At 36.4% G+C, this 11,302-nt stretch overlaps 1 protein-coding gene across 1 annotated transcript; it reads right to left on the reverse strand.

Moving 5' to 3' along the window:
* Positions 1 to 4,808: 4,808 nt before the first annotated feature.
* LOC101313989 (ribosome biogenesis protein BOP1 homolog) lies at positions 4,809 to 10,607 on the reverse strand. Its single transcript, XM_004300209.1, has 18 exons — positions 10,480 to 10,607; positions 9,993 to 10,198; positions 9,124 to 9,219; positions 8,829 to 8,945; positions 8,578 to 8,732; positions 8,295 to 8,412; positions 8,013 to 8,114; positions 7,680 to 7,845; positions 7,453 to 7,561; positions 7,259 to 7,361; positions 6,955 to 7,105; positions 6,736 to 6,868; positions 6,533 to 6,639; positions 6,388 to 6,449; positions 6,230 to 6,290; positions 5,886 to 6,113; positions 5,657 to 5,744; positions 4,809 to 5,395 (listed from the first exon to the last, which is right to left on the reverse strand). Exons 2-18 carry the CDS (start codon positions 10,185 to 10,187, stop codon positions 5,131 to 5,133), a joined length of 2,256 nt encoding a protein of 751 aa, XP_004300257.1. The 5' UTR covers positions 10,188 to 10,198; positions 10,480 to 10,607; the 3' UTR covers positions 4,809 to 5,130.
* Between the last annotated feature and the right edge of the window lie 695 nt (positions 10,608 to 11,302).

Raw genomic sequence — 11,302 nt, forward strand, 5'->3', positions numbered from 1 at the left:
AAACTTTAGTTTTTTCGTAATCTAAATTGTTCTTCCTCTGTTTTAGTATATATTATGACCTTGAAAATATTGTTTTGCAAGTTTACTACCCCCAGTAAAAGTTTACTAGGGTTGTAAATTTTATTTTTTGCATCTAAGTTGATTTTTCTCCTTTTTAATGTGTACTTATGGCCTTGGAGATATTGTTTTGCAAGCTTACTACCCCCAGTATAAGTTTACTGGGGGTAATAAACTTTATTTTTTCGCGTCTAGGTTGTTCTTCCTCTGTTTTAGTGTGTATTATGGCATTAAAAATATTTTTTTGCAAGTTTACTACCCCTAATAAAAGCTTACTGGGGGTAGTAAACTTTAGTTTTTCGAATCTAAATTGTTCTTCCTCTGTTTTAGTGTGTATTACGTACGGTCTTGAAAATACTGTTTTGCAAGTTTACTACACCTAGTAAACTTTTACTGGGGTAGTAAATTTTACTAGGTGTAGTAAATTTTATTTTTTCGCATCTAAGTTGATTTTTCTCCGTTTTAATGTGTACTTATAGCCTTGGAGATATTATTTTGCAAGATTACTACCTCCAGTAAAATGTTTACTAGGGGTGGTAAACTTTATTTTTTTGCATATATGTTGATTTTTTCTCTCCTTTAAGGTATATAATGGTCATAGGAAAACTATATTGCAAGTTTACTACCCCCAGCAGAAGTTTACTAGGGGTAGTAAACTTTATTTTTCTGCATCTAAGTTGATTTTTCACTGTTTTAAGGTGTATAATGGTCATGGAGAAACTTTATTTTGAGTTTACTACCCCCAGTAAAAGTTTACTAGGGGTAGTAAACTTTTTTTTTCGTACTTAGGTTAAGATCATGTAAATTCCGATTGCATTTAAAAAAATCCAGTGAGATTCCTGGAAAATTCCAACCACCGGATGCCGGCAATTTTCCGGCCGTCGGAAAATTCCGGTCACCGGTGACCGGATTCTGACGGCCGGAGTTCGGAGTCCGGCGACCAGAATGTGGCCGCCGGTGACTGGTGCCGGAGCCCGGTGTGCTTCCGGTAAAGTCTTCCCTCCATCTTTTTCACTTTTTCTCTTTAAGTAAAAGCTAAGGGTAAAAAAGTCTTTAAAAATATAATTTTATTATATTTTAATAAAGATTTGTGTATTTAGGCTTAAAATAAGTATCTTGTATTCAAATGGGTTAATAAAAAAGATTATCATTGAAATAGGGTTTGACTTTTTCTATTTTGTGCAAATAATCTTTTTCCCTTATATTATTTGATAAAAAACGACAACTAATTAATCTTATGAAATATATCGATAAGGACTTGAAGTACATTAAGGAATATTACGACTAGTCTTCCATATATCTCCATATATATTGTTTCAAAGATCGAGATAATTGTTTCTGATGCGGCATATTATGCAAGCAGTCCGTCGTAGTGAAATTTAGGTTTTGCATGCAAAATTTCTTGGCAGTTTTCTTTGGATAATACATAGCATGAGAAAGCCCCAACTCGATGAAATTAAGAGGGAAGACAATTACAATCAATTAAAGAGGGAATATCAAGATTCAAGACGTAGAAAGTGTCAACCCGCGTAGATTACACTAATTAAACAAAGGAAATCCCGTGCTTGATAGGCGGTCGGAAGATTAATTTAACTTTGGCCTGCATGTAACTGGACGTATACTTTAGATCGAATACAACAGTATCTAGCTAGCATTGTGCCCAAGGTCTGGACAATGTTTGAGGACATCAAGTTCGAGACATGTTCTTCGATCCCCTTCTCGGCGTCTAGTCTTCCCACAGTTGCGATGACAAGCTTCGCCGCTGTTAGCTAGCTCATCCTCCTTCTGCTCCGCCTAGCTTGGTGTACTTCACAGCTAGCTAGCTAGGGTTAACATTTCCTCAACAGTTTGCTCATTTATCTTTGAATGAGTATCAAAGCGCTCAAGTGTACGCTAGCCCATATCGATCGATCTCCCCGATTCGATCTTCTTATGAAGGTTAAGCAACATCTTCTCCTCATCAAGTTTCATTCTAGCTTCATGTAGTTTATTGCCGTTGAGTACGTACGTATTAACGTCGGTTCAACCCATGCACCAATGCTTGAATATTAGATGGTTCAATAAGATCGATGCCCTAGATTCGATGTGATCATATATAGTTTGGGGGTTTATAAGGCGGAACTTGCTCTTGACACTCTGCATCGGATCCTCCTCCGCCGCCACATGCAGCACGTTTTTTCAAAGCCTCAATGTCCACACCAGAAAGCCAGCGATGCAACCAAATCCAGGGTGAGAAACTGAGAATGGTAGCACCCAACAACCATCTCCGGTCTGTTCATTGTCTTCTATTTTCTTCCTTCCAGACATTTTGGCTAGCCCTTTTAAACTTTCCAAGCACCCTTATACGGATCTAATTGCTCTAGAATCTTCTTTTTGCGCCCTAGCTAGGTTTTCAGCTTTTATCTTCTAGCTAGCTTTGATTAAATTTACGAATATTTGTTTGGCCATAAATAGAAAATACATGAAACTAACTTTTATAAAATGAAAAGAGAGTGAAGTGTATAGATAGAGAGCAACCGTATGTACAATCACTCCACCGAAAATCGATTGAAATTCATGACCTATATATGAAAAAGAAGTCCTCTCAAATCAAGTTCAAATCGCTAGCTAGCTGTGACAGAAATGCATACTTCAGTTAAAACGGTGCTAGCTAGTTGAGGTGTGAAATGAAGTCAATGGAAAAGAATTAAGTTGTGAATGAACGATGGAAACTCATCGAGGAAAATAAGGTGTACATATTCATCTATCTTCTAGCTCTTTAGTTTTATGGGGAGTTGGAAAATAATGGAGACTTGAGGGGAAGCCAGACCATAACAAAATGCTGCCCCTTATCTTGATGGAGGCTTGTCTTCTGCTTTCGGCCCCTTTGTCTCTTGGTGCATGTCAATGAACATCAATGGCAACTGTAACACATAACATAGACAAAGATAGTATTGCCGCAGACCACAATATAATGCTCCAAACAAAATGGATCCATCTTGACTTCACTCTAATAATTTCATTTGCAAGTTAGCAATAATGCATATATGCACTGCCAAACAAGAAAGCCGGCCATTTGATGATTTGAGTTTGGATTTTTCTATAAGTCGCTGAATTGGCCGGTTCAGGTTTGCTGCGATTGCCTGCTTGATATATAATTGACTCATCATTCATGCCTGGGCAAGCAGCTAGCTAGTCATGTTCATCACTTACTGAACTGCCTCCAAAATTTGCTTGGTCAATAATATCTTCAATCATAATCGTATGTACGTGATTTGAGATAAATATACAAATATGAAGTATGAGAAATTCTACCATGAAGTAATTAACTGTAAAATGATGAGTGAATTTCATTCTCTTAGATATAGGTACCTAGGATATCCTTTGAACTGTTATTATTCTCACCATGAAATGATACACATGTTGGACTATTTCATTTTGGCGCGGGGCAGAGAGATGTCACAATTTGATTTTCCACATCAGTGGGATCAGATTGCATGACATGCTGAAGTTGCTAAAGAAAAAAAAAGTTCAAAATCATTCGGCTGCAACCACCAACCCAGCGACCCACAGATTTTGCGATAGAAAGTAACTAGACTAGTAACTTCGTAAAGTAGTGACTAATTTGTCTGCTTCTGCTGCTAAATTGCTCATATATGGCTTATTATGCTAGCTAGGATTACTTGATAGAGTTTGTAATGATTTGGCTTATTATCACTAATCGCATTTTATCATCAGATTGATCACAATCATAATGGGGACATTATCATTATCTTGGTTAAACTATGAACTCCTAGATTAATCCAAATCAATATCATAATCTTAATAACATTAACAGCGTAATTAGTTGGACTAATGTGAAAGTAATGCTCAACATTATGAAAAACACTCAACATTTTATGTAGGGCGCAGACATGTCCCAACATCTTGTCTAATTAATAGTCTTCTAGTTTCATTAGTTTATTGAGCAATTAGTTGACCATCAAGATGTTTGGGAGCATGAAAATCTTGATTTTAGATTTAAGATAAGTTTAAGTGCAGGTATTAGTACCAAAATCCAAGTCAATCGAATATTATGTTCTTTATTTGGAACAAGATATTCTGTTCTTGGTCAGACACTAATGATGTTGCATTTGAATAAACAAGAACAGCTTCACCAAATGTGGAGGCTTCTGTATTTGGTCCAGTGTCAAAACTTACAACAAAAGGTAGTGCTACAGATGTGCCTTGTGTTTCACAATGTTTTGTATCTTTAGGATCACAAGTCGAAGTCGATCAAATATAGTCAAATACTGAATCTTTGAAGGAATTTTTCATGTTAAAAACAGGCCGTAAAATCAACTAAGAGCAAGTTAGAAACCTCGACTTTAAACATGTTTGAATTTGAGATTAAGTTGACTCGGCAGTCATAGTTGGCAATTCGACTTTGTTTGAATTCTGATCTGGTGCTTTGCTTTAAGTGAAGTCTAGTTGCTTCACCTGCTTGGCTTCAAAATATTGTACAAATATTTTCAGATGAACATAAGACCAAATCATCCTCAAAACCATAGAGTCGAAATCATAAGTTTATTGATCGATCATGGCTAGAAGTCAATCAGATCAACCATTTGGTGAAAATTGATGCCCTCAAAATGAAGAGAGTGAGTTTTGTCGGTTGGAGTTTGCCCAACTCGGCCACAAATCCTGTGTGTTTTTCCTGATTGTTTTCTTTTGTCTTCACTTTTTGGGATTATTTATTTTTGCAGATAAAAAAAATTGTGAAGACATGATCTATGATATATGTATACTTGACATAATCGAGAATCCAATACATATAAGTGCACGACATCCCTAAAGGACTGCATGAAACCCAACCACCATCAATTCCAGACTTCCAGTGCAAATGATGTAACTACAGTACTTATCGATACAAGTAAATATATAGAAAACGAAAACAAATTTAATTAGGACGTTGTATGTTGTCAAAATTGGGATCGAACAAAACTACAGACATCAGAAAGATGAACAGCGTATTTAGAGCACGGAAGATCCAACTAATGATGCTAGATCAATAAGTACTGCGTAGTGTGTGTCAAAGCAGTTTGATGTCTTTTCTCAATCGCAGTAAAGTCTGATCACCGAGTCAGCTCCGGCAGTGAATAACCAGGGCTGCCTTGGGTGGAATTTACAATCCATTACACCTCTCCCATCTGAGCTTGCATGACCTCGGAGTATTTCCAGTGGAACTATAAGAGGGTTCTGGTTAAGATCTGAATAAACCATGCCATGAGAAACTTGTACAGTGCAATCATCAGAGCATGTTGCAAACAACGGGTACAAACGATGGTAAGCCACATTGTTGATGTCCTTCTTATGCCACCTGATAAATTGTGAAAGATCAGCAGTGAAATATGAATGCACAATGAAAATTCTTGTATATGCATATGTTTGGTGTTTCAGAAATTGATCATCTGATCTGCCCAATAAATAAAATAATTAACAATGTAATGGATAACCAAAAGTCTGTACATTGTGCAGATTTAGAATGAAGAGATACAATACCTTGCATGAAAGTATATACAAAAACAAAATGTACAACTCACTTTCATATTTGGCATAATTATTTAAATGTGGGACTTACTGGCGAATGAGGTAAGGTTTTTTAGTTGAAAGGTCCATGTCAAACCAACAAAATTTTCCTTCTCTGCTACCAACAATTACATGATCACCTGCATTAACAGTTCACCTCAGATGATAAATCAGAGTGCAAACGACGCACAGACAAGCGAATAAAGAACTGACTTAATGAACTCATTTGCATATAGTTGAACAAATACAGAGAAATGTAGTGAATCTAAAATAAATATTACCAGAAGGATGAATTGCAATGGAGGAGATTTCTTTTAGTCCAGTATCAAGCTTTCTGATTTGCTTTCCCTTCACCAAATCATATTGGCGAATAGTTTTCTTTGTAGAGATGAAGATGTGGGAGCGAACAGGATGGAAAACTGAAGTAACTGCAAGCCCGCCCAACTTGATAGAAAATGTCTGGGTAGACTTCTGAGAGAGCCTATGCATAAAAATTGATTTTGATTGGCGTAAAGCTAAGTCAAGGAAATGCAAGGAGATACTAAATGGGTTCATGCAAACAAAGTGAGTGAGTGGGAGTGAGAGTGAGAGAGCATTTATGATATTCTGACAATAAAAAGGATATCTGCTGGCACCACAGTTGAAAAGTAGTCTCCTCTACGATGCCATTCCACTGAAGACACAGTCTGCAAGACCCAACAAAGCAAGCAATTAATAATTTTGTTGACAGACCTTCCATCCAATCTTGACTTCAGCTTACAAACCCATGTATCTAATATGTACCTTAAAATGTCTTAACCTTGTGCCGTTATGTGTTTCATCTTGAATCCAGTTCACGAAGGTAGCTGTTTTCCCAATGTATGTGTATTGCAAGGGTCAGAAACCATTATACAGAATACATTCAGAGCAATAGCACATTCACACTCACCCTTGTCATCTGCTGTGGTAGGTGCTTCCGCAGAAAGAAGTTCTTTAGTTTTTTGCTGTACTTCTTCATTCCCAAAACCAGTGTTGAGAATAAGTACATCATGTCCCCTAAAAATAGTTAATCATTAATTCATGGTAAAGTAACAGGATCCTAGTCAAACAAATTTTATTGGATGAAGAAATCCAAAATAAATGCCGCCTTACACAGAGATAGCCAGTACGGAATAATCAGGATTGGGATTCCAAGCTACATGTGTGACAGCTTCCCCAATCTCCCAGAGTTTGAGGCATCGACCAGTTTCAACCTCCCAAATACGCACAGTTCCATCCAATGAACCTGTAAAACCATAAGAATTAATGTCACTAACATAGAATTGTAACACCTGACTGAATGCCAAAAAGAATCAAGAATGACAGGCACACCTGATGCAATCCACTGCCCTGAAACTTCTGTGGAAACTGATGTAACTCTATCTTTGTGACCTTTATACTGTAGATAACATTTCACAGGATATGGCTTGAGATCCTTTCGACTTGGTAGCTTGGGCTTCAGAGATTCGGGATCAATATTGATCTGAGGTGAAAATATAATGTTATGAATAATGGATTGTTCTTGCCTTAAAGTATCAGAAGTAGATTCAAAGATTTAGAAGATCTTGCAAATCCACGACAGGATAAACTGATCAGTATAACTCTACTTATTCTGCTGTATGAATTTCTCACTTACACGTTTCTTACGAACTCTGGGGCACAAGTATAGATCCAAACATCTTTCGAAGCACTCCTTAATAGCATTCTCATATGCAGGGATGCTTCTCATAGATGTAAACCTGACCAATATGACGATGGCTAAGATATTAGATGTTGAACTATGAGTAGCAAACCAACATCAGTCCCAACTACCAGTAACTTTAGTGTTACCTTTTCGGTATAAACTTAGGGCGGTCTTCCTCATACATTAACTGATAAGCATCAATCTCTTCTTGTGTCGGGATGAATTCTGGAGGAGGATTGAAGGACTCCTCATACCCTAAAAGAAAGAGTTACTTTAAGCTCTCACATGATACTTACACCAACAAAGAGGAATCGATCTATTAATTAAATTTCTACACTTCTAGGGATATGGATAAAGTCATAAAACTACATACCTGGCAATTTTGGCTTTGGCGCTGGAATGTAAGATAAATGGCTACCGTCCTTTTCTGTTGAATTAGAGTCGTCTCCCCACAAGGGATAAACATTTTCTTCTTCCTCTTCTTCGTCCTTTCTAGGCTTAATTAAACCCTTCCGAATTGCTAATACTAACCTCTTCACCTGTAGACCACAGGAAGAAGTCCAGAGCAAGAAACAAGAAACCATATCACATTCCAAACAAGATATAAAAACAAAAATAATAATAACAGAACTGTCCCAATAGCTCAAATCAAGTGCACTTTGTTTATCACAGAAGCTGACATACTAAAGAGGAACAAAGCACCTACCAGTTTACTTTCAGATTTTGAAGGAATGAATCGTCTCTTGGGTTCAGGGGCATTTGACAGTGGATGCTTTGAGTCATCCCATTTAAACCAGTCAACATAAGGCTGCATGTGACATATTGGAAGTTTCAATTCAACTTAGAAATGAAGACTTCATATTTAAAAGGAGACTAAATATATAGGGATATTCATTATAAATATTTGGCTACCAGATTTTTATTTTATTTTTTTACTTTTCAGAAGAGAATGCTATTATGTAGAATTTGATGGGTACGATCTACGAACCGCATATGGATCAAAGTCCCCATGTGGCGCCTTTCCTTCAAGTAATCTATTTATGGTTTTAATATCTTCCTTTGTCACTTCTACTTCCTCATCATTGTATTCATCCAAAAATTTGCGCCTGACAAGTTACAAATGTAACATGTTACATAAAATACTGTATAATAGATATTTTTGGCCACAGAAAATACCAAGTTACATAATATCACCAAAAGTCTTCCATTAAACTTATATGAAAATATCAACACTTCAATTGATGCATATCGTCTTATAAATTGAAACCCACCAATTTTTGGAATCATCAGCGCTAGCAAGAAAGGATTGCAATTTATCTTCTCTTTCCTTCTTTTTAATCTTCTTCCCCGTGATATCATAACCAATATGTTTCTCATCCCGATACCACTCCAAGGGAACAGCCCCAATTGTATTTCGAGGAGCAACCTGTTATAAACAGAAAAATGAGGGGAAATGTACTCAAATGCATTAAAATATAATTTATATGAAAAAATCTTAACAAAACCAGAGAAATCAACAGACCTCATCTTCAGATGAATCACTTTCTTCGACTTCTTCATGCAGTCCAGAACTATCACTTTCCTCCTCATTACCATGATCAATGTCCAAACCATCATTTACGCTGGGGTTGAGCTCACCCTGCCATGATGCAGACTGGCACATTTTACTTCGAATCATAAAACTCTATAACACCTAACTTTCAACTATTTGGAGGTTCATATTAAGATTAGAAACCAATAGATATCACAAGGGATAAAAAAAAATAATCCATATCTTTACTTCCATTAGCTTATTTTCTTTCCATATGACTGCTTACCTCATTTTCGGAGGAACCTCTCTCTTCATCTTCTGAGTCTGTGTCTCTGATTGATGGAGAATCCTCTGAGTCAGATCCTTCACTACCAGACATATCCTATAATTATACTGTCACTCATTTATTTTCTCTGAAATAGAATACCGATTACTTAAGAGAAAAAAAATCAAGCAGTTCCTTTTTGTCTTCAGGTTTTATCAAAACAAAAACTGAACATTAGGATTGAATACTATCTATTATCAAACATATCTTAATTAGACTTTATATCTAGACAGTGTCGACTTGATCCAACAATTTTTTATAATCTGATAAATTACTACCTTCTTCAATAAATTTTAACCCCTTTTAAATTTATGACAATTTAATAGAATTTGTTTACAAACAATTTGATCAATTACCCTAACATCCTTGAAGGTTGAAGCTCCCTCTTTAATCCCATATTAAAGTTATGGTAGAAAGTTTACGACAACTAAGGAACCAAATCAATTCAACCAAAGTCATCTTTAGTTCTCAACAAAAACAAACTAGAAGCAATAAGCCAGTGCATACTTGCAATTCAATGTCTGCTTGGACAAGAAAATCCAAGTATACAATGAGAACTGAACTCTGGTCCTATTCTGTTTACGACTTTATCAGAAATGTGATATACATTTTTAAATTAAGCCAAAAGAGGTGTCAAGTCAATTGCATAAGCAACAGTAAATATCAATTCCCAGACTAACAGAACCATGAAAAAGCTTCCACCCCTTCCCACCTTATCCACCTAAAATACATCAACCTCTTAAAAGCTCTGACGCACAGCTCACCATGCCTCATACTTCTCCCAATTTCAATAAACTACTAAGGAGTTCTATATCCATTTCGAAAAATACCTCAAGATTTGACGGAGTCCACTCATCTTCAGCTCCGGAATCGTAAACAGAATCAGTGTCAACTTCCTCCTCCGGTTTCTGTTGCTCCTGTTTCGCCTCGGGAATCTTCACCTTCATCTTCCCCTTCCCCTTTTGCTTCTTCTGTTGCTCTTTCGCCGAGTCTGCTGGAAGAGAGCTCTTCTTCTTAGCCTTCATTCTTTCTCCACCTGTTCTAATCACAAAACTTAGAAAATCAAATTAACCCAACAATCAAACACTAGGACACTATAATCTTCAAAAATGCGATTTTTCGATTCTCGTAGTAATCTAGTGAATCACACAGAGCAACAAATATAGTGAACACACAATGAGCTCAAAAAGATGCGATTTTTAGGTCTAATAGTAATATCTGGCAACAAAGCTTGGCTCAAAACAAAACCTTACACAATGAAATTGGCAGAATCAAGCTGAAAAGAAAAGGGAATGGAGAAATTGAAATGGAACTCACCTGAGAAGAAGAGGCAAGGCGTCCGGGAAGGGCGGAGGGGGAGGAAGGGTGAGGCGTCGGCGCCGAAAAGTGAACCTCAGGGCCGGCGAGGGGAGAGAGAGTGAGAACTGAGAAGCGGGGATATGAGGTTTAGGGTTTTGGATACTCTTTAATTTTGGTCTGATTAAAACCTTTTCTTCCGGGTTTTCTATTGGACCCGACCCGGTTTAGTCGGTTATTTCCGAATTTGACCGTAGCTGGTAAAGACTCAAAAAAATGGTGACAGGCTATGATTTACCGTGGATAGTTATTATTCAGTTGAGTAAATTACTAAACATTGAGCTAGCCAGAGGGATGTGTATGTGTGTGGAATTCTACTTTGAGCACGTACTTACATAAAATGGAATTGAGAAATGAGATAATGATTCCGCCAAAAGAGAATTGATACGTTTGCTTACACATAATGGAATTGAAATTGGTGTAGATCACACCTCTTAATAAAGAATCAATTCTTTAACAACTCGGAATTGTAATACCAAAGGAGAAGGTGGGTTTATAAATGACACCATCAGGAATCAACTTTTATGCCAAAAATACCCTCTTTAATTTTTATATGCTAATAATATTGAGGAATTTGTTTAAGATTCTAGTAATTTCAATTTTTTTTTCTTTAAAGCTTTTTTTTATATGTTAATAATATGCTATTTGTTGAAGTTGTTTAATTTTTTTATTATAAAATTGTTTGCTTGATTTAAATATAGTATTACTTAAAAGTATAAAAGTATGGCGTCTTAATTTTGTTGTTCAACCCTTTGCATCTTATGGGTTGAGATACACTCAAAAT

The sequence above is a fragment of the Fragaria vesca genome, linkage group LG5, assembly GCF_000184155.1.
Source record: "Fragaria vesca subsp. vesca linkage group LG5, FraVesHawaii_1.0, whole genome shotgun sequence".
In the NCBI taxonomy this organism is placed as follows: Eukaryota; Viridiplantae; Streptophyta; class Magnoliopsida; order Rosales; family Rosaceae; genus Fragaria; species Fragaria vesca.

What these genes read in the sequence shown, in the direction of transcription:
- LOC101313989 (XM_004300209.1), bottom strand. Translation starts at nt 10,187, where the DNA reads ATGAAGGCTAAGAAGAAGAGCTCTCTTCCAGCAGACTCGGCGAAAGAG. An exon ending in GGACTCCGTCAAATCTTGAG is followed by an intron (nt 9,220 to 9,992) that starts GTATTTTTCGAA and finishes GTATAATTATAG; the next exon opens with GATATGTCTGGTAGTGAAGG. An exon ending in GCCAAAGCCAAAATTGCCAG is followed by an intron (nt 7,562 to 7,679) that starts GTATGTAGTTTT and finishes TCTTTCTTTTAG; the next exon opens with GGTATGAGGAGTCCTTCAAT.